This window comes from Anopheles merus, chromosome 3L (assembly GCF_017562075.2).
Source record: "Anopheles merus strain MAF chromosome 3L, AmerM5.1, whole genome shotgun sequence".
NCBI classification, from domain to species: Eukaryota; Metazoa; Arthropoda; class Insecta; order Diptera; family Culicidae; genus Anopheles; species Anopheles merus.
The window spans coordinates 10,669,851-10,692,527 of NC_054085.1; the positions used below are offsets into that span (position 1 = coordinate 10,669,851).

The 22,677-nt window shown below is 46.5% G+C and overlaps 5 protein-coding genes across 6 annotated transcripts; 3 read left to right on the forward strand and 2 right to left on the reverse strand.

Annotated features, from left to right (window-relative positions):
• Nucleotides 1-646: 646 nt before the first annotated feature.
• LOC121599859 (DNA replication complex GINS protein PSF1-like) lies at nucleotides 647-1,558 on the forward strand. The gene is made up of 3 exons (XM_041927965.1): nucleotides 647-802; nucleotides 871-935; nucleotides 1,012-1,558. Exons 1-3 carry the CDS (start codon nucleotides 731-733, stop codon nucleotides 1,457-1,459), a joined length of 585 nt encoding a protein of 194 aa, XP_041783899.1. The 5' UTR covers nucleotides 647-730; the 3' UTR covers nucleotides 1,460-1,558.
• Nucleotides 1,545-2,725, reverse strand: LOC121599858 (peroxisome biogenesis factor 2). The gene is made up of 3 exons (XM_041927964.1): nucleotides 2,488-2,725; nucleotides 2,334-2,411; nucleotides 1,545-2,264 (listed from the first exon to the last, which is right to left on the reverse strand). Exons 1-3 carry the CDS (start codon nucleotides 2,548-2,550, stop codon nucleotides 1,545-1,547), a joined length of 861 nt encoding a protein of 286 aa, XP_041783898.1. The 5' UTR covers nucleotides 2,551-2,725.
• A 354-nt stretch (nucleotides 2,726-3,079) lies between these two features.
• LOC121599860 (protein transport protein Sec61 subunit gamma) lies at nucleotides 3,080-4,119 on the forward strand. The gene is made up of 2 exons (XM_041927966.1): nucleotides 3,080-3,268; nucleotides 3,376-4,119. The coding sequence occupies exon 2, from the start codon at nucleotides 3,389-3,391 to the stop codon at nucleotides 3,593-3,595; it is 207 nt and encodes a 68-aa protein (XP_041783900.1). The 5' UTR covers nucleotides 3,080-3,268; nucleotides 3,376-3,388; the 3' UTR covers nucleotides 3,596-4,119.
• A 751-nt stretch (nucleotides 4,120-4,870) lies between these two features.
• LOC121600628 (mitogen-activated protein kinase kinase kinase kinase 5) lies at nucleotides 4,871-18,957 on the forward strand. 2 transcript variants are annotated; one of them, XM_041929400.1, is made up of 15 exons: nucleotides 4,871-5,772; nucleotides 6,214-6,634; nucleotides 8,133-8,231; nucleotides 8,314-8,612; nucleotides 8,703-8,769; nucleotides 8,843-8,894; nucleotides 10,078-10,116; nucleotides 11,486-11,810; nucleotides 11,880-12,030; nucleotides 12,297-12,885; nucleotides 12,949-13,142; nucleotides 13,223-13,317; nucleotides 13,389-13,515; nucleotides 14,724-14,850; nucleotides 14,929-18,957. In XM_041929400.1, the coding sequence occupies exons 1-15, from the start codon at nucleotides 5,662-5,664 to the stop codon at nucleotides 15,038-15,040; spliced, it is 2,808 nt and encodes a 935-aa protein (XP_041785334.1). In that variant the 5' UTR covers nucleotides 4,871-5,661; the 3' UTR covers nucleotides 15,041-18,957. The 2 variants fall into 2 exon arrangements, with proteins under 2 accessions (XP_041785334.1, XP_041785335.1); XM_041929401.1 differs by lacking the exon at nucleotides 10,078-10,116.
• A 108-nt stretch (nucleotides 18,958-19,065) lies between these two features.
• LOC121600630 (nucleoprotein TPR-like) lies at nucleotides 19,066-22,651 on the reverse strand. The gene is made up of 4 exons (XM_041929404.1): nucleotides 22,286-22,651; nucleotides 21,708-22,108; nucleotides 19,966-21,623; nucleotides 19,066-19,894 (listed from the first exon to the last, which is right to left on the reverse strand). The coding sequence occupies exons 1-4, from the start codon at nucleotides 22,309-22,311 to the stop codon at nucleotides 19,850-19,852; spliced, it is 2,130 nt and encodes a 709-aa protein (XP_041785338.1). The 5' UTR covers nucleotides 22,312-22,651; the 3' UTR covers nucleotides 19,066-19,849.
• Nucleotides 22,652-22,677: the final 26 nt, after the last annotated feature.

Below are 22,677 nucleotides of genomic sequence, written 5' to 3' on the forward strand. Positions count from 1 at the left end.
CTGATTTACATATCCTGACTGAAGGTTGTTACTGTGTTTTGTCTGTTGACAATTTCTGTTATTTGAGTGTAATGAGAATTATGTGAATTGAGTATAGCATGTGCATGCTAAACTATGTGAAATTATGTGAAATTCAAGAGCTTGTAGAGTTTTAAAATAAACATACATATAAAACACAAATCGTGTTGTTTATTTCATTGCTGATGCCTTGCTTGAAAATAAAACGTATAGAAAAATAATCCCTGGCACCGTGGCATAAGGAAGCTGCTTAAGCGCTATATGAAACACTCACCTGGAACTTTGGTGCTGTTTGTCTACTGCAAAAGGCGAATTCAAGCAGCGATCTTTAGCATGCCAAAATTAGCTGCTTAAGTAAATTTGGCTATTTGAGTTCATACATCCGATAACCACGACCAAGGTAAATAGAAAATGTTGCCCGATAATAATCAAATTGGTTTGAAAATTGGTCAGCAGCAAAGTTGCGCTAGCTGTCAAAATGCATACATTTTGTCAGCAACAATGTTGCGCGCAATAACATTAGACCGCTGCCTCAGTCAGGCAGTACAGCATTTTGTCCATTGGGTTGCAAAGTTGTCTAATTTGAACTGACACTTTACAGTGTACTGCTGTCATAACAAATGTTTTGCCGCGCTTTCTCCTGTTTGTTTTTTTTGTTCTTGTCCTAAAAGTGATCGGCCGAATGCAATAAGTTCATTGGCAAAATAAAATAATGTCGTCGGATAAAGGATTCGATCTTATTAGAGAGTATGAACGTTCTACTGATCCCATACCAGCGTTCAATGTACGTACAGCAGAAAAAATGGGTGTTTTTTTCATAAAACTAACCGAACTTCAATCCCTATTTTCCAGGATGATGGCGTCCGTTCTGTGTTGGAGGATATTTCAAAGATATACCAAGAAAATTATGCCCATGCGTAAGAATTTACTTCACGGTAGCACCTTATGTTCTTCCCAATTGGCTCACACACGCTTTCCACTCGCTCCAAACAGAATAACGTTCAACGAAACGGGTGACCGGAAACTGCTTCCACTCGTCATGTACCGCCACAATCTCATCAAGCGCCAGAAACGATGCGTCCTGGCCTACCTGTCCAACCGTCTGTTTCGTCTCAAACGGCTCCGCTGGCATGTCGGTCCAATCCTGCCGCCCGAAATCAAATCCTGCATCAACGATCCGGAATCGGCGTGGTTCAACAAGTACTCGCGCATACTGGCCGAGTACATGGCCTCCATTCACGACGGGTACGGGTTGAATCTGACGAACGACATCAAACCGCCGAAATCCCTCTACATCGAGGTACGCTGCCTGACCGACTACGGAAAGTTTGAGCTGGAAAGTGGGGAAATAGTGCTGCTGAAGAAGAACAGTCAACACTACCTACCGAAGCTGCAGTGCGAACAGCTGATCCGGCAGGGCATCCTGCAACACATTACATAGAGACGTTTTTTTTTTTTTTGTTCTGGAATGTTTGAACACCCTAGCACCCATAAACCTTTTTTTATAAATACCCAACAAATGCATCCTACAATACAACAACCTTCCGGAACGTTTCACTGCGGTAGTCACACACATTACACTGGAATCCAGCATCCGCCAGCTGATTGCCCTTCAGACACAGGTAGCAAAACACGTGCCTGCAGCCCATGTGGTGAGGTAGAATCACTCGCTCATTGCAGTACGCACATCTCGTGTCCGCGGTCAGTTCAACGCGCTCATCCTGCCGCTGCGGTGCCGCTTCAATGCGCAGCAAATTGCGCAGCTTTCGCTTCAGCGCGTGATAGTTCACGAACGGGATCGTAAATCCGAGCAGTTCCAGAAAGCCAGCCCAAACCAGCTCGCGCGTCATGTACGAGTAGCCGATCGTGCGTCGCTTCGCACCGTCCAGCGAGCGATGATTGATGCGCAGCAAACAATCCACCAGCGAGGGTCGCGTACCGGAGCGGAGAAACTTGAAAAAGTTAACCAGATTGAACAGGACCAGTGCGTTTTCCGCTAGCTGGAGGAGCTTTTGCACCCGCGACCAGCTGGTCAGGCGAAATTGAGCGTTTTCTTTGGCGTACGGTAGCACCGTCGTGAGGAGGTAGTGAAGAGCTAGCTTTGCCGATGGCAGTTGATCTTTTTCGTACGCGATCGATAGCATCTGCTGGCCGAAGGTGGCATAGTGTGTGCGGATGGAAAAGTTCCAAAGGGCTGAGTTTAGGACAAAATTTATCTCCGGCTGAAGGTGGCTCAGCAGTCCGGGCTGCGTGGGGAATGAAAGAAACAAGTTGAAATGGTGGAATGATGATGGTGATCGGGTTCGGGCTCTTACCGGTAGGACCTGTAGAATGTTCTGTATCTGCTGGCGGAGCAGGTTTGTTATTTCATTGTCGAGCTGTATGGAGTCTAGCTGGAGAAGCGAAAACAGAGCAGCCGAATGTACAATTGATGTGATTTGTAGGCAATTGAATGGAGGATAGCCTTACCTGATTCACCCGAGGCACGAAGTTTGTTTTCATTTTCCCCGTGTTTGGGGCGAAACTGCCCATATTTGCTTGCCTTTTGGATGGGTTTGTTTTGTTTTTCTGCCGTAGATCCAGCTGATTGCTGTCAAAATTATGTAACGCCTCGTAACATAGCGTTAATTTTTTTTTATATTTTTAGTAGTCTATACACCTAAATAGCACTATATTTATAACATAAATAGTTTGTTAAAACTTTCTAATTATATATTTTGTTTTTTTATCCATTGTTCGTAGGCGTTACATTTCTACAAACCTACATGTATCATACGTTACGGAGTTTGTCAGTTCTGTTGACATCTCAAATCACAGTGGTATTCAAAGCGGGGAAAATGCACGGCCTATGAGTGTGGGCTTGTTCCACATTTTGCTTTCCTCTTGCCCTTCCAACCATTACCACAATATGGAAAATAATTTTATAAGACGAAAATGATTCAGAAATTCCTTCAAATAACTCCACATCCTTGAGCTAAATACAAAACTCCCTGCAAGAAGCCGTTACATCAACTATCATTTGGAATGACCGTGTAGCATTGCCTGTGTGCCACCAATGGTGACGTTGTCTGCTTTTCTTGCCCTTCGCATCCGACGTGGAATCAAAACGGGACGCACGGCGAGAGAGAAAAAAAGAACACAAACCACAGCAAAGATTGTTGAAACGCGTACATTCGCCTCTCATTGCGTCTTTGAATTCTGCTTGCGCTACACCACCGCGTTACTGAAAACATCTCAAACCCCGTAAAAGGTAGGTCACGGTGAAAGTGTGTGCCCCACGGAAAGGGCAGCGGAGGGAACCCACTCGGATCGCGACTAATTTAGCCCTTTTTTCTTCCATTATCATCCTCCCGGCAGAGTCAACAAAAAAATGGATCAATTGACGAAATTCTACGAACCCGGCCGCTCGTTCGCCAAGGACTCGATCCGACTGATCAAGCGCTGCACCAAGCCGGACCGCCGAGAGTTCCAGAAGATTGCCATCGCCACCGCTATCGGATTCTGCATCATGGGATTCATCGGTTTCTTCGTGAAACTGATACACATCCCGATCAATAACATCATCGTCGGATCATAAGCAGTGCGTGCGTGTCCGTGTGTGCGTATGTGCCTGTGGCCGTTTCCTTTCTTCTCCTGTCTACGCATCATTTATTCTGTCCAGGCGAGCAAATCGGTGGCATCGGTCCCCTCACCTAAGATCACATCCCACTTCATCGACTGAAAATCCAACCCGTTTCCTTTCTGTGTGTCCCACTCTCCCCTCTTCCTCGTTGCTCTCCGATATGATTCCCAGCGAACTGTCCCCACGATCCTTCACACTCATCGAAGGCAACTGGTTCCATCGTGGCACACACTGGGGCAGCTGAGGAGGGCAGCCAAGGGGAGCTTCCCCGCTGCGTGCTATTACGGACGGTCCGGGGAAGTTCACGGAACCGTTCTCCCTTGACCTCCCGTGCTCGCTGCAATATGATAGTGTAATAATTCTGTTTTCGTGCGTTATTAGAAGTAATCAAACAATTGCGACCCGCTGCGCCCATTCAGTAGCGTGCGTTGCGTGAATATTTTGTGAAAACAAATAAATAATTTATTGTTTCACTGAAACGACTTTTTGTTTGGTTTGTGTGCAGAGCACGCGTTGCGGAAAGAAACATTCTTAATATTGAAGGGCGTAATTGGATTATAATTTACTTATTTAAAGCTTGAGAACGATTTCAATTAGCGGAAGATAAGAGCTCGATGATTCGTCTACGTGTTGCTGTGAAAGCGACTGTCTGGAGAGCAATAATTGCGGCACAATTGACCCATTACAATGTCTCGCCAAATGTATGTTAGACGTAGGTGCAATTAAGCGTGCATTTTTTTGCACATTAAAAATCTCGAAAAAGCTGCAATTTACGTATTTTTGCATGAAATTTCATCACCAAACAAAGTGAGTCAATAAAACTGTTTACTGCCCCTGAACAAGCACAGTGCTGTACAAAAAAAAGCACCACGGATCGTGTTGTGTTACAGTTAAAAACAAACAATTGTTCCTTTATTATGCACTTGTTTACAATTCTAGCACTTTTTACAGCATTTCGAATTTAATAGTATGACATATGTCGATGTAAAATTCCAATAGTTCGTAAATTTCACTCTAAAAATTAATTTAAAATTCACCATCGCCATGACCGTTGCCGTTTCCTGCAGTGTTTTGTCAACATGTCAACACCCTGCACAGCCGACACTCATGCTGCATCACGCACACTGTGACGTCATAGCCCACACCAACAGTAGTGCAACAAGGACAGTAGACGCAAACGATATGCAATGGCCATATCATGCACTGGTGCGTACTACGCACCTAGCTACTTTACCTGTCAAAACACAGACGTTTTATTGTTAGGCCCAGAAACGGAACTGAACGGAGCGAGCGGACAGAGCGAGAGAAAGGAAAAAAATAGATTGTTGTCCCAAGTCCTACCGATCCGTACGTGTCTGTGTGTGGGGCGAGTGTCGTGCCTATTGTTTCCTCGGCCTGTGCCCGACACGGTCAGCCCAGCTCGTTCATCCGTGTGCACGCCCCAGACGCATCCGGACCCCCAGCAGTGCCAGCCACAGCTAGTTGGGGTGGGCCAGATAAGGAATCGCACGCACACAGAAACGAAAAGAACGGGAAAAGAAAACATCGCAAATTTTTGGAAAAAGGAACATCCCGTTCGCATTGATTCGTCGCTTTCGCACAGCTGCTGTACGGCATTGTTGCTCATTGTTACAGGTCGAGCAGTGTGTGTGTGTGTGTTTGCCACCAGTGTCCACAAAACCAGCTGGACCAGCGGAGTGACCGAGTACATCCTTTCGCGAGTCGTCGTACTGCGTTGTTTGTGGTTCCGTCTGTGCGTTGGTGTGTGTGTGTGTGTGTGCTTCCGTAGTGTGAATTGTCTTCAATCTCACATCCTCCATCCCGTCCCGCGAGCGGTGGTGCCAAAAGGGAATCAAGTGGGCATCAGCAGGGAAGGGTGTGTTACCGTGTCGCCTGTGTGTGTGTGTGTGTGCTTGAGTGTGCGTGTGTGTGGTTGTGGAGAAGAAAGCGCAAAAGTGTTCGGTTACGCGTACGCATCCGGTATCCGCTACGGAGCAGGCCAGGTGGAAAATGCTGGCAGAATGTCGCACCAAACCCCCATGCTGAGTTCGGCCATCTCCCGCCGCAATCCGGAGGACGAGTACGAGCTGATCCACAAGATCGGCTCCGGGACGTACGGCGATGTGTACAAGGTACGTGAAGCACACGCACGGCCAGGGCCAATAACTCTTGCAAGCAGGCAGCATTCCAAGCAGAACGCCAGGAATGCGTACCACCGAGCAGAACGCGTTGCGTTCTCGATTTCCTTGTTGATAATTTTAGATCACGTCTCTGCGTGTACACATACCACCCGGTGCACAATTCCCGAGCGCGCAAGTGCTTTAATTATTCCCGGGACCCCTCCCGGCTTAATCTACGTCGCTTGCGCACTCCCTCTCACTCTCACTCTCTCTCACTATCTTCCTTCTCTGTCTGTGTCCAGTCCGCTTCGTTCGGTCTATTCTAATTGCATTCCATCGTTTACAAAGGCGCGCGCGGGCCGACCTGCCTGCCTGCCTACTAGATCCACCAACACGCTCTCACCTCAAAACGTTTTCACTCCCTCTCTCTCCCTCTCTCTCCCTTTTTTGCAGGCCAAGAAGCTGCAGTCGAATGAGCTCGCGGCAATCAAAGTCATCAAGCTCGAGCCGGGCGATGACATCCAGATCATCCAGCAGGAAATATTGATGATGCGCGACTGCCGCCACTCGAACATCATCTCCTACTATGGCTCGTACATGCGCCACGACAAGCTCTGGATCTGCATGGAGTACTGTGGCGGGGGCAGCCTGCAGGACATCTACCAGGTGACGGGGCCGCTAACGGAGCTGCAGATCGCGTACATGTGCCGGGAGACGCTGCGCGGCCTCTCCTACCTGCACTCGATGGGCAAGATCCACCGGGACATCAAGGGCGCCAACATACTGCTGACCGAGCGGGGCGACGTGAAGCTGGCCGACTTTGGCGTGAGCGCCCAGATCACGGCCACCATCAACAAGCGGCGAAGCTTCATCGGTAAGAGCCCGGAACTCTCCGGTAATCCGACGAACAAGCGCTGTTCCGTTTCGCTGATCGAGAGATCGAAAGTGGTGCAATCGATCGAAACACCCCCCCCCCCGCCCCCCCCCCCCCCGTACCCCCCGGTGCTTGTGGGGAGTCGTCGTTTCGCACAAGTACACTTTTCACTTTCGCTGCGATTGTAGGTCTTTGCGTGAGGGGTTTTTTTTGTTGTTGCTTTTGTACACCACGGGGTTGCTACGGGTTGCATTGCGTTTTCGCACGCAGCTGACCATGGCCTATGAGCCTGCTTGGATAACACACAACCAAACACACACGACCGGGATATTGGTTTGCAGCCTGCCCTAACTAGGGCTCTTGCCGAATTCCGGTCGGGCGTTTGTTGAGCTTGTACGGAAAACTAATCCTGCCCCATTCGCTTGAGGGCGGGTTTTAATTATCGTTATGTGGCTCTATTTATGTTCATTTCATTTCCGGAACCGCCATTGCCGTTGTGTGGCTGCTCCGATGTGTCTTCCGCCAATGGAGGATGTGTTACGGTAATGGCCACTTGATAGCAAGCTCATTTATCAATTAACAGGGACTGTAAAACGAGTAATAGTGGGAGTGTAAAGAACATTATTCTAGCTACACTTTCAACCGACCAATTTTCTATCCTTTAAATCCTTTTTTCGGCATAGTTATTAGGATCTTTTTGCTAGCAACAAATGTCCCATTTTGTATTGCCTGATGCCACCCATAAATGCATTCGTCACTTTATTTTGGCTGACACGGTAACCATTGGGCTCGCTCAAGGCAAAAAGGTGATACGCGAGGCGTGACGGATGTGATGCGATCTCTAGCACGATGGACGGATCGCGTGTGTGTGTGCGTCACGTCTGAGCGTGAGCAAACGAGCAAGAGAGGTGTTGAAACGATTTTTAATCGAATTGACACACTCATTTACCCTCCTCGTCAGCTGTATGGAGGGTAAAGCGATGTGCTTTGGCGGACCAGATCGGGGCAGGGCATAGAGAGTGACAGAAGAAACAAAACGGGGAATTGTTCCCAAAACGTGGTCAGTTTGATATTATTTTAATGTATTTTAAATCTATACTTATATTAAGTGCGCCAGTACGCCACTCAGGACGGCTAATGTACTGTATGGGAGGCTTTGGTACCGCATTAGCGATACACAGAATTAGCATGGACTAGGCAAATATAGCAGATGCCTTTTGTTTTGCTTTGCTGCTGCGGCGCATGATAAGATAACGATTCGTAAGCGCACCCTCTCGCCATTGAACGGAGGGGGAGCAAGCTAGAAGCCTTGCTACTGCGGAATATGTCCCCCCATGTATCAACTGATTACGCTAAATGGAATGATTTTTTAACGACGATCATTTGAGAATTGTTTGAAATTTAAAGAAAATGTATTTTTATTTTAATTATATATATTAATTTCCCCTTAAATGCCGTTGCGCCATTTTAATGCATTTATTTGTCCTTCCCGCAACAGGTACACCCTATTGGATGGCGCCGGAAGTAGCGGCGGTCGAACGGAAAGGTGGTTACAATCATCTGTGCGATATCTGGGCCTGCGGTATCACTGCAATCGGTAAGAGAGAAGAAACCATATAAAAAACTCCCCCCCCCCCTCCCCAAACCATTTCTAACAAAACTTCAAACTCACTTTCTAGAACTGGCCGAACTGCAGCCCCCGATGTTCGATCTGCACCCGATGCGGGCACTCTTCCTGATGTCGAAGAGTGGCTTCAAGCCACCGACGCTGAAGGAAAAGGACCGTTGGAGCACCAACTTTCACTCCTTTCTCAAGGTGGCCCTCACGAAGAACCCGAAAAAGCGACCGACGGCGGAGCGGTTGCTGCAGCACGCCTTCTTCCAGTCGGACATGTCGATCCGGTTGCCGCAGGAGCTGCTGCAGAAGTATCACAGCCCGCACGCGAGCTACTACTACCAGGAGTCGGAGGAGGAAGGAGTAAATATTGATCGCCAAAGGGGGCGGGGGATCGAAGTAGCTTGCCGTGGGACAATGAACTAATGGGAAACCTTTTCTCCGTCATTTTAGGCCATCGCAAATGGACCACAGAGAATTACGAGTCGAATGCATTCCTCCAATTCTGTTTATCATTGTAGTAAGTGCCTATTTTGTGCTGCAAAAGTGTCATTCTTAGTTGCATAACACTGTTTCCTTCCTTTATTTTTTAGAACCATTGGAAAATGAGCGTTCATCTAGTCCAGAAACACTACCGAGTGATATGTAAGTATCGTCGGATCGTGCACGTACGTTCCACTCTGCATTTCGTAGGGATGCGCGGACATAACTGAAGGGGCTTTCTCAATAAGCGATGCCTGTTAGTTAGAAGCGCGATGTTGGAGCAACCGCACTGCGTGTAATCCAATATAATTTCCCCTCAACTGTGTCCGCTTACCGTTTTGTAGTAGTAATGGTATTTATTGCCCGCTTCGTGCCAACCTACGTGTCACGCTCCTTCAGTTTCTTTTATGCTGAAATGCAAGGCAGATAGTATTTCAACTTAAAACAAACAAAACCCCAAAAAAAAAACACGAACGAAAAGCAAAGGAAAAACCTAACTCCTCTTACCTGCGGAATGCGCTGCAAAAGCTACGTTTCATTACTTTTTTTTTCGTTGTTAATGCCAGTCTAATACAGCACCACCATACTACTACAGACCCACAAGACCACCACATACACACACATATGCAATAGGATGTTAACTATTCACGCGGCCACCAAAACATTGCCCATAGGACAGCGCAAACACACACATCGACTCACATACTGACACACGTACGGTTCTCGAAACACAAAACTGACCCTTTTCGTTTACCCGTCGGTGTAACATCGTTCCGTTTAGCCTCTAACTCAAACCCCAAAAATGGATTTTAAAGTAACCCACATTCACGCCAGCTCACGAATAACGAATTCCCAAAAACCATTAATTTGTGGCCAGTTTTTGTGTGTGTTTTGTGTCTGCGTCTAAACTTCGTTCTATGTGACACAGTACCACGTTCCCCCGTTCCGGTTTCCGGTTGCAGTACAGTAGGTTTAAACAGTTCGTTTTGTTGCATCGTAAACTGCGCTCAACGAAAAGCTTTTCTATTGCTCTCTAGCATCAAACGGTGTGTTGTAATCATCAATGCTTTTTCGCGTATTATTTAGCTTACGGTTGTACCGCAATTTACGTTACCTCTTGCCCCGTCGTACCATGTGAAAACGGCCTTCACACAGTCCTTCCACGTGTGTGTATGTTTTTTTTCTAAAGAAAGATTGTCCACGTGCTCAATCACTTCTAAAGATCTAAATATCACGCTCCCTCACACGCTCTTCTATAACCGTTCGGTTTTCTCTATTTAAACTATTCTATTCCACAAACAAACAACTGGTGCCATATCTGTCTTGTGTTTTTTCTTTTTTCTAGGAGTCTATTGCATTATATAGACGAGGAGTTGAAGATAAGGTAACAGACGCAACCACATCGCCACATTGTTCCATTTGTTTCATTCCCACAAACACACACACACACATAAACATCTCGTGCTCGCTCCTAGCAAGGCAACGCCCTTTGTTTCATACAATTCCTTTCGAAAGTAATGCCATTCCATATTGTACTTTGCATATATTTCACAATATTTATTCAATATCCACGTTGTATTTACTTCATTAAGAGCAATGCCCCAAGCCATCCCAAGCATTCATTTTTAGCGTTTTCATGCATTTTGCTTCAACATACTTCAGTGGAAAATGGTCCCGTGTGTGTGTGCCTAGATTTTATTTTGTATTTTTACTGGGAAAAACGAAATTACAATCTTGCGTATTTTTATAATTCCTTAATTTGTATGTTTTATCGTCACGCGGTACGCTTACGTTCGTGCGCGCTTAAATCTTGCTTCTGGTCTTCCAAAACACATACACACCACAAGCACACAAACACTCATGTAAGAATTCAGCTTCACACAGTCTCTGTTCCACTGTTTTTTCCATCCTCATAAGCCTCATGTACACCACCCGTTCACGGACACCTAGAATGTAAGGCATCGTGTTTCGTATATCCCACCATAAAAAAAAACCTTCAGATAGCATCTTGTTGTGTGCAAATGAAACCAAACACACTCTCACGAATGGGCCACAAAGTGCCGACAGATTTCCCAACACACACACACACACACTAAACTGATCCCCAAAACAACCGAAACCCACCATGGCATGTTCTCACATTGTACCGAATTCCTGCAAGTTTTTGATGTAGCTTCTCGTATGTTGGTGAAAGCTAATCCTTCCAAAAGTAATCGATTTGCTAACACACTTTGTGGGACTCAAATGCGGAGAGTTCTGCCTTAACAAAACGGTAGCTTATGCGCTTATCAAACTAAAACTTATTTTAAAAAAAATAGTTTAATCAATAGTTAATCATGTATCTGACGGTGTAACTAGCGCTGCAGCGCTCTCTACTACTAATCGGTGATGCTTTGCTAAAAAAAACGTATAGCTTTCAGGGCAATTTGCTTTTTAGTTGGTGTGTTTTGTTTCGAAATTTACTTTCCTTTTTCTTTTTGTATTTTCCAAACTCTTCATGTATGTTGCAAAGCGTGCATTTTCTCCCCTTGTTATTCGAACGGTGTGGTCATCCATGTTTTAGAATACACATACCACTCTATTCAAACCCTTTTTGGCATTTTATGTTGAAAATTAAACAATCGTAATTTGTTGCCTTAGGATGCAAAGGAATTCCCCGTTTTGTAGGTTAAAATATGGCAACCGAATAATATTCCCCTTTCTTTAAAATTATCTTTCAACCTGTCAACAATTTACCATACACCCCACAAAAGGCGTACACTACCCTTGCACGATAACTCACTGCTGGCGTGTGCGAACGATGATCTAAGCTCTGGCAGCAACGGGCAACAGCAGCATCAGCAGCATCGTACCGGCAATGGGTCCGGTGGTGGTGGGACTGGGTCCACCAATCATCATCACCACCACCACCACCATAATTTGCTGGACGACGAGGACAGTCTGATTGCGTCAAACAGCAGCTACATTACGGCCAGTTTGGCGACAGCGTCCGAGTATGACAATAATGGGCGGGACGATTCGACGCTCAGCTATGATGCGATGGATCAGCTGACCGCGAAACTGGAGCAGCTGAATGCGGTAGGCTCCCGTTAGGGGAGAATGGATGTGTGGGAAGGATTTTTAAACATTTTTATGCTTTTGTTTTAGCAAAATGGAGCAACGACGATGGGTGATTCGCAAGAGCATGAAGGCGGTAGCAAGCGACACTCGATGGATCAGCTGAACGAACTGTTCAAGGGAATCGACAAGTCTTCCAGGCAGCGTAGTTTAAGCGATGGAGATGGTAACAGTGAAGGAGGTAAGGCAAGGTGTTGCATTCATGCCTTTGCAATGGTGGTGAGAGCTACCCGATTCCTATTCCGTGTTCAGAATCAATTCCGGAGCCGATTCCGGAACCAATTCCGGAGCCGATTCCGGCACCAATTCCAGAACCAATTTCAGAATCGATTCCAGATAACTTCGGAGCTAGCCGGAATCGATTCCGACAAAATCTTAATTTTTCCCATCACTACTTTGCAGTCATACTAAATTCGGCATTTGTTGCCTTTTCCCCACTCATTCCAGCATCCGAATCGCAACCGGACCTGCTCAACAATACACCGCCCATTCCGCCGAAGCGCAGTCATCGCAGCCGGCGCCACACGCCACCTCGCCCCGTATCGAACGGACTGCCACCAACGCCGAAGGTGCACATGGGCGCCTGCTTCTCGAAGGTGTTTAACGACTGTCCGCTGCACATCAACTGCACCGCGTCCTGGATCCATCCGGAGACGCGCGACCAGCATCTGCTGATCGGTGCGGAGGAGGGCATCTTCAACCTCAACCTGAACGAGCTGCACGATGCCGCGATCGAGCAGCTGTACCCGCGCCGCACCGTCTGGCTGTACGTAATTAAGGACATCCTGATGTCGCTGTCCGGCAAGACGGCGCAGCTGTACCGGCACGATCTGCTGGCACTACATTCCAAGCAGACGCACCGCTTCTCGATGCACATGAAGAAGATACCGGAGAAGCTGGTGCCGCGCAAGTTCGCCCTCACGACGAAGGTCCCGGACACGAAGGGCTGCATGCAGTGCTGCGTGACGCGCAATCCGTACAACGGATACAAGTACCTGTGCGGTTCGATGGCGACCGGGATCTTCCTGATGCAATGGTAGGGAAAATTTTAAACAAAATCTGCTGTAATCTCTGTACTGAATTGTCTCCCTCCTTGTAGGTACGATCCGTTGAACAAGTTCATGCTGCTGAAGCAGTGCGAGTGGCCATCCGGCAACATCCAGTATTACGGTGCAAATTCGAACGTGTTCGAAATGATCATCACACCCGAGCTCGAGTACCCGATCGTGTGTGTGAACGTGCGGAAAGGGCCGAACGATACGCTCAAGCTGGATTTGATCAATACCAATAGCAGTAAGTGGCATAGTAGCAAGAAGAGGCACCAATGATTATCGATGCTTTCATGCCTCAACGTTTCTTTCCGTTTTTTATAGCTCCCACCTGGTTTAACACGACGGTGGAGGAAATGGACGGTATGGCAACGGTTATCAATCGGCGCGATACACTTCGACCAATAAAAGTGCATCAGGTAAGGAAGGTGTTGACTGTTACTGGGAACGCAATTTGAAAAGGCATTTGTACTGCAACAACTCGTTACAGATTGAAAAGGATGCGATACTGGTGTGTTACGATCGGTTCGTACAAATCGTCGACATTCAGGGTTTCCCAAAGCAGAGCCGCAAGCTCATATCGCGCGTGGAATTTAGTTTTGTAATCGAAAGTATAGGTAAGCTTTTGTATTATCCGATAAGGTATCATCCATCAATTACGTAATGCAAGAATTGCAAATTTTAGACCCCAGTCCCCCTCCCTTCCTCTAGTGTAACAAATTGTATCGTTGAAAGAGACCTCCCCTCAAAAATTAATTATAAAGATTAATGAAAAGCTTTTTATTATTCTTCTTCTTGGCGTAATAACCTACGTGGTCATGCTAGCCTATACAGGCTATCGAAACTTCTTGGAAAGTACCACGCAGCCTGATAGTTTGTTTTGCTACGGGGAGACGGTCCATGGCCTGAACCCACAACGGGCAAGTTTTAAGTACGATTGGACCAATTCAATATTTTGGAAATCATACATTTCTAAAGATACATGAATCCATGGTGATGTATGAATTTTAATGGACTTATGAAGCTTATAGATTTATGAATATTTAGATATTCATGAATATTTAGAGATTCATGAATATTTGAAGATTCGTGATTCTTTGAAGATGCGACTCGTGATTCAAAGCACTGATCACTGAACATCCATATGAATGAATCTCAACGAAAGATTCATGAAACCCAACACTAATCAGAAGCGTATTACAGGGTTTCCCACGATTTATTGGTCGGTTCCTATGTTTTTTTTGGCTCATTTCACGATTTATTCATCGTATCCCATAGATTTTTGGTTCGTTCCCATAATTTATTGGTATTGTCCGAATGGATATCAATACAATTGATCCAAAATATTCTGGGAATCAGCCAAAAATTGTAGGATTCTTATCATCAAATGCGTGCCTTTACAATCTAATGCGTGCGCCACTGCGGTCGTCGCAGTTACGGAATGCAACGTTACTATGACGATTCTTTGTTAAGTTTGTCCGTCCGTCCGTCAGTGGTAACCAAATTCCTTCACGGGTTGTATCTGCGTATAAACCGGACCCTAGCAATGAAGTACATAAGAAGTAACGAAATCCTTTTTAAGCCGGCACAACCGCGACGATTGTTAAGTCAAGAAGAAAAATCATCGTTTATTACTCATTCGAAAAAAAAAATAAAACATTTTATTTATCGTTACAAAAGTTCAACTACCCCTCACCCCCCATGTAACAAATCATAACCCTCTCCCCTCCGATCATCGTTACGTAATTGATGGACGACGGCTTAAAAGATGTGTGGATTGATATTAACTTTTTTTTCTCGCACTTTCTTTCCCAACACAATACAGTCTGTTTAACTGATAGTGTATTAGCGTTTCACAAGTACGGTATGCAGGGTCGCTCGCTAAGGAATGGTGAGATTACGCAGGAAATTACCGATACGAGCCGCATCTACGAGCTTATCGGCAGTGACAAGTATGTAGCGCGTCAGCATCTTCTCTGTTAAACCGTTTAATATTAAATCATTTCTTTTCCCCCTACTTCATTTTGCAGCAAAGTGGTAATGCTGCAAAGCCGCACCATCCGTGCGGACAGCGGCGGCGAAGGGACGAGCGATGTCGGCCACGATCTGTACATATTGGCTGGCCACGAAGCAAGCTACTAGATAATGGGCGCCCGGTGGTGGCGATATTTACGTTGTTTTGCGTGTGTTTGCGTTGCGTTGCAAATTCGCATCACTGTGCAGTGGTTAGTTTGTTTTCTTTTTAGAAAAGAAGCGTTGGAAGTAAGGCCATACTTTTAGGGAGAAGAAAATTGGTTACGCTCCACGCTCCACTTTGGTTTCCGCGCAGAACAGCAAACCCCACGAGTGGTTTGTCGCTGACGTTCATGGTTCAAGGCGCAAAATTTTGAGGTGACAATGTACGACAAATGACGGCAGACGAACACACAGTCACATGACGGAACAGTTTGGGGAAAAGGGACATGCAGAGAGTAGCCCAAAAAAGTATTAATTTTATTTAGTAGTACGCATCTGAGTTCCCTTACATTTGACATTAAACGAATGCATAATGCAGACGTTAGTTGAGAAACGAGGGTCACGATTATGCTTGTACAGTGATATGCGGATAAGTGCAGGTCTGCCACCCTGTCGATCAGTGGTTTCAAGCGCAGCCAAAATATGGTATCGTTTTCTTCCCTCTTTTATTAACACGTACTACTAGTTCTGCTACTACTACACCTACTACTACTATCCAATTGACATTGCCTTAGGCAGGCAAGGCAGCGGACAGAGGTTGAATATAATTCACACTGATAATATATGCATATATTGGGTTATTTGTAACGAGCTACTCATACTACTTGCTCACACGCAGCAAAATACACAGGCGACATTCGAATGGAACGGAAGGAAAGCAATAGCCAGAAGCAGTTGCTTAGGTTTGTTTCGAAAAAGGGTCGCATACACTTACCTCCACACTCAGCCACAACACTACAAATGCATTCTACACAAGAAGCCGTAAACCACACACACACACAGAGTACAGTGTATAGCAAAGAGAGAAAGAGAGTATATTTTTATATATCGTATGATCCGTTTCATCTCTTTTCACAATTTCGGTTGCTGCAAGAACGTTTGGAGAATCAAGTTCCGAGACTAGAGAGCAGACTCAATGGAAGGTGAATAGAGATGTACTGAAATGATTAACTATCCAACAGGAAACTAAGCTACTGCTAAAACGCGGGGAAACTATTTACACAGATCCCTCTATAAAACTAGCATTTTCTTGTGGTTACGCCGGAATTGCAAAACTCCTGTCGAGCCCCCACAATGCGAACAAGCTTCTCACAAGATTCAGATTGTACATTTGATAAAACAAAACAAACACACACACTCACACAATACTGCTGTTAAAGTTGTCCCCCGCGTAAGCTGTGCACGTACATGCAAGTGTGTATGTGCGTGTGTGTGTGTGCGTGCGTTATTACTGTTAGACCCAAACTCAAACATGATAAAATAGAAGAAAGTTACATGCATTTGCAAATACATAAAAAGAAACACTCCATACACAATTCAAACATCTTTGCGCGTGTCTCGTATTGCTTTGTTCTACACCAGAAGGAAAATAAAAACAGCAAACGAGCACCGAAAAAAAAAGAGAATAGAACAAAACAAGTGATAACGGTACAACACAATTCAAATAGCAATAAAACAACAAAAAACGCGTCAAAGAGAGGCAAACAAAACGACAAAACGAACCTAATTAAAACACTGTAAGGCGGTTGCGGGGCTAAGAAATGAACAAAAGAAAAGGAAACAAAGAAAATATGCTAGTATTATGTCTGCAAAACAAAACAAAAAACAACGCTAGACTGACGATACTATAAAAGTAAAAAACACACAAACACACTAAAGCCAGTGAGAACAAAACATACAAAACAATTAAACAAACAAACAGTCATATTAAAATTACTTTAACGGATAGGGCGAAAATTGCATTATTATATCCGCGGCAAGATATTCCATTGTTTGTTTTTTTTTTTAAATTAATCAATTAAAAGTTGTTTAAATTAGTTTAGTTTAAAAATACCTCCGCCACTTTGGCGGATGAGACAAACATTTCCACCAAACGACAATGGACCATTTGACTATTTTTACCCCCTATAGACACTGGGAGAAGAGCTTTGCTCTGCACAATTCCACGTATCGAAAGCATTCAAACTTTACGACCAACATCTTAAGGTGGCGTTTTTAAACCTTGCGTGAAAGTGAACTTGAAATTTTGGGTTTTTGTGTGCTATATTTCATTAAATGTTTATCAAAATATGGTTTATCGTACGCCAAAAGAAAGAATATTCAATTGTTCAACTATTTACAGTGTAAACTAATAAATTAAATGCATTTCCTTGTGATTCCCCACTGACCGTAATTGTGAGTCCGTAAACAAAGCAGGAAAATCACAAGAAAATTCATTTAATTTATTAATTCAATATGTTTTATGGTCCAAATAGTTGGGGAATTGAATATCCTTTCGGTTGGTGTACGATAAGCCATATGATTAATACGTAACGGAGTATAGCAGAGGCGGTCCCGTGGTACAGTTGTCAACTCGAACGACTCAATAACGAGCCCGTCACATAGGTCCAAGCCTAGAATAAACCATCCCTCCGTAGTAAGGTTGATTGATTATCCGGCTTCTTCGATTTAAGTCTCGAAAGGCTGTGTATATAGACAGGCCGGCGGGCATGTCCACGTAGGACGTTGTTACTCCAAAATAGAAAAAGAAAACGTGTAGCAGAAAACTCCAAAATTTCACGTTCAATTTCATTGGAACCTGTAATCCGGGCTTAACGACGAAAAAATGACAAAAAAACATATGCATTAACTTCGCATTCTTTGTACTGCATTTTTCAATTGCGAACGAATGCGTTTGTGTTACTTCAAACCAACTATATATATTGTCCTGTGTTTTCCTTTCTGTGTGTGTAATACTGTTCGTGTTATTAGTTATTACTACTATTGCTAGGGTTACTACTACCGTATTACCTTTCTTTCCTTAAGAGCGTTGCTTCGCTTGAGATTGATATGTTGGACAACATGTTTTCCGTAGTAGCAAATAAAGCAGCGGGTAAATTGTATAATACATAGTTAGGCGGCCCCTGAGCAGCAATCTTTCCCATTTCCAAACTACCGCAACTACGCGCCCCCTTAAACACCCATTAGCACACTCACACAAATAGTCAGTTTCTTTTTTTTTTATTGGTAATAAGGAGTGATAGAGATTCATTAGTGCGAATGTGCAAAGCGTGTGAGAGGTTCTGGGTTCTGGGAAAGGAAATTCGGATTTATACATATAAGACACGGGTGTTGACACAAAATAGCGTCTACAAAACTCCCCCCATAGAAACAAGAAGTTAGATTGAGAAGTATGTAAAAAGTGCTAAGATGTGTAAAAGTTGTAACCAAAACAAAAGCGGGGAAAGATGGATGAAAGAGATGAGCAAAACGCCACGATATTAAGGGTCGGAATCACGGTACGAGATAGGTGGCCATAATATATAGATCTGCAGGCTAGAGAGAAAGAGTGAAGTAGTACTATCTAGGGACAGCAAATGGGCAGCAGCATGGTGAGTTCCCCAAGTTCCAACATAAAGCCTTTGTTTTTTTTTTTTTTTTGTTGCCAAATCTGGACACTATTTCCTTGACCGCTCCCGCAATTTACTCCGTTAAAACGCGTTTAATATGAAGCGTTATGCATGCGTTTTGCATGTGTGCAACAGTTGCAACTTCATTTAACACACACACATCCCTCTTAGTAGATTGAATTTAGAAGAATTTGTTCATGTTTTAATTACACGTTGGACACTATCGATCAAACGTGCCCAACACCGTTCAATATGCTGCACGGCGACACCCCCCCCCCCCCCCCCCCAAAGGGCGCGTAAATTGTACGCAAGATGTATCTATTGTTTCGCTAGGGCCCACAACACAAACACACTACTCTCACCTAAAAGTGAAAAAGTTCTCCCCCACACGCGTTAAGGCATTGATGAAAATAAAGAGAGTTTAAAGTAATGTGATTCAACGGTTCATATTCAAAACCATAAACCACTGGACTATGTTCTTTCTTTTCTTTTCGTCCTTTTCTCTTATCAAACGAGAGAAAAACACACACAAACACACTTTCGTCACTTTCGGCTGCAACATTATAAAGCATTAAAGTTTTTGTTTTATTTGGTAAATTGTTGTTAACGGCGTTCGTGCGTTCGCGTGCAGTTGGCGCGCAGAGGGAGTGTTAGAGTTAGCGGCTCGCTGTAAACGCTGTAAACATGAACGCATGGAGCTGATGAAACGGGGTTAGAGAAGGAGGAGGAGCCGAGGAGCAGCAGGACAACGGGGGGTAGTGTTGTGGTGGTTAACGATGATGGCTAACGATTAAATTCCATCCGCGGCGCGGCTTATATATCTATACAAGTGTGTTGTGTGATTCAACAACAAAAGAAGAAGCAGAAAAGAAAGTAGTAGTAGTAGTAGTGCGCATAGCTTTGCGTACTAGTAGAATACGCCACCAGGTATCAAAGGGAGGAAAATGCGCCTAACAAGTCTATACATAGAAGGGGGGGGGGGGGGGGATATGCTCAACTTCAACGGAAGGGGTCCCTTACTTACACTTACAGTGCAACATTATGCAACGTTTGAAGGAAAGCGGAGGAACTTAAGATGGATCAAAAAAGGCACTCGGTTTCTCTCTTGCTAGGATGGCGCGCGCGCGCGCACCGCCGTGAATTCACTAAAATCCTAAAACCCCCCAATCGAACGGAATGCGCAATTCCGCATCGAGGATGATGATGATGATGATGATGGTCCGGACCCTTTCAACTGGTTTTAGCTTTTTATGCGTAAATATGGTTGGTTGGTACGCTTCAAACTGGCCTGGTAGTAGTAGTAGTAGTACCGTGCGCCTCCGCGCTTTCAGGATGCTGCCGGGTGTCCGTTAACGGAATGCATACGGGTTTTCTACAACAAAAAAGAAGATGAAATGAGCGAAATTGGAGTGAAATGGACACGGTGGCGCAAAACACACTTACGGTCGTGACTGCCGCTGTTGCCGAGGCGAACGCTTCCTCCAGCAGCTCGTCGTCTCGCTTCTGGTTCACCTCGCCACCATCGTCACTGCTGCTGCTGCTACCATCGGCATCGTCATCCTCTTCATCATCCTCCTCCTCCTCGTCATCATCGTCCTCTTCCTCCTCCTCCTCCTCCTCATCGTCGTCATCATCCTCATCCTCATCCTCATCGTCGTCTTCATCGTCGTCGACTTCAGCGTCATCGCCATCCGCCTCCTCCTGCTGCTGCTGCCACTCATCCGTACCGTGGTTGGATTCTTCCGACCCGATCGGCCCCCCCAGCAGATGCTGCTGCTGCTGCTCCGACAGCAAATCCTTCAGCATCGTGCTAAGCTCCACCGCTGTCTCGGGCGATATCTGTTGGCGGGCGGCACTGGCGGCACCTTTCTTCGTGGCGGTGCGTGGTGGTGCTGCCGCCTGCTTCACCTTGCAGCTGTCCGGGAGCTTCAGCTTCTCGCCCTTCGCCTGGCACCGCTGCAGCACCTGCATGACCGGCATCCCGTACATGGTGAACTTTACCTGACACCGCTGCTCAAACTCCCGGCACTTGCTCTCCAGCTGCTTCCGGATCGCCGCCAGCCGTTCGTTCACCACCGCTAGCTCCTCGGCCGCCGTTTGCTCGCGTTGCAGCTGCACCGCCCGGTTCCACTGGTCCGCCCACTGGTAGATCAGCCGAAAGATGGCCTCGTTCTCGTGGTAGTAGCTCTGGAGCAGCTTCTGCTGCTCGATGTGCGCCACGAACGCGTCCTCGTCGAGCTGGTCCGTGTACAGCACCTTGCACTGTTGTCGCTCGTTCGGTAGGATCAGGCACCGCTCCCACCACACGTTGATGCTCGCCCGGAAGCGGCTGAATATTTCCTCGATGATTTTGTCCCGGTCGGCCGGTCGGCCCAGCACCGCCTCGACGCGCATGTACGTTTCGATGGTTTGCTCGAACAGCCCGGTGGCGGCAGTGGCGCTGGCCGTGCTCGAGGCCGTGGTACCGCCGGCTGTGGTCGTGCTGGTGCCGGCGGCCGATAGGTCGACTTCGGACGCGGGTGATGGTGGTGGCGGTGGTGGTGACGGTGTGCCGCTGTTCGATGCAGTTGCATGATTCGTTGCTGCTGCAGAAGGTAACGGTGGCTGTTTCTGTTGTGGTTGGTCCCGCTCCTTCCCATCAGCTGGCAGTGGGTTTTCCTCTTTGTTCTGTTCGATTTTCTGTCCTTCTTGCTGCTGCTGCTGCTGCTGCTGCTTTTTGCCTTTCTTTGCTGGCAGCGGCTTTGCGTTCTGTTGCGTTTGCTGCTGCTGCTGCTGCTGTTCCTGCTGCTGCTTGCGCTCCAGCAGCCCCGACAGCACAAAGTCCAGATGCTGAAGCTCATTCAGGTTGCTAAGCGACGGGATCAGCGTCTGCTCGTTGATCAGCTGCCGATGGCGGTCCTTGCGCGGCACCCAGTCGAGCAGCTGGGCTTTCTTGCGGATCTCCGACTGCAGCTTGTCGCGCGTCACGATGCGCTTCACCTTCTCGGCGCGCAACCGGCTCAGGTAGTCCGCAAACTGGGCCATCTTTTGCGCGTCCGGCAGTACGCCCGTATCCGGATTGGCGCACAGCGGTTCGTGGGGTGGTGCGGCCTCGCCAAGATCTAGGGGGAAATAAGGGAAAACAACAACAATAATACCAGATTTTCCACGAGCTATTCCTACCCCGCCAGGGGTTAAGGTAATACCGCTTAGCAGCTGGATTTCCTCGCGCGTGTACTCATCCATCAGCAGCTTGCGCTCGTTTAGCTGCTGGGTGAGCGTGTTGATGCGCTGCTGCAGCTGCGTCAGCTTCCGATCGAGCGACATGTGGCCCCGCTCCCAGTCATCGTCCGGATCGTCGCTGCCCACGCTCAGCACCCGCCGCAGCTCGAACATTTTCGTCTGCAGCTCCCGGATGCGCTGCGTCTTGCGGACGCAAAAGTTCATCGTGAGGCAGTAGATCTCGCCCAGAAACTGTTCGATGCTGGACGGGAGCGAGGTCAGATAGTCCAGGTAGCAGATCTCGTCGAAGAACATCTTCCACACCTCCATCAGCAGCCGGACCTTGTGGTGCACGATCTCCAGAGAGTTTGTTATCGTGTCTTGCCTGGTGGTGCGGGCAGGGGTGGTGCCGTGTGGCCATGGTGTTTGTTGGTTGTGTGGAGCCGTGGAACCACCGACACCGAGCAGCGCCGAGCGGAATCATGAGCGGAAATGGGAGGTTAAGTTAGCGGCGGGGCGACATTTGGGCGACATCGCGGGACGACGGATGGGCAATACTTACTCCAGCTTTGCTAGTTTACTCGCCATGATCGCGCAATAGTGAAGTGGCCAACCAATGTCGTGCGGTTTCGTAGGCGCAAATCGTAAACAGTCGTGGCCCCGGTTCCCCGAACAGTTCGCGGTGGGTTACCGAAATTTCCCGAAGTGCGAGGATGCGCTTTCCCTTCAAATGCCCATGCACTTTCGAACGTGACCAAATGTCAAAATCAGAAGGAAGGGGGAGAACGCAAAGTGAATGCAGTTTTCTAATGTTTTTCTAGTTTCTTAGCTCATGTTTTCGTAGGTTCGCTATTGGAAAAGGAGTTTCAATGTTAGTTTTGATTGTATTTAGTGCCATTTGGCACTTCTTTAACGCAGTTCGACATCTTTGTTGTCATTCTGTTTTGTTGATTT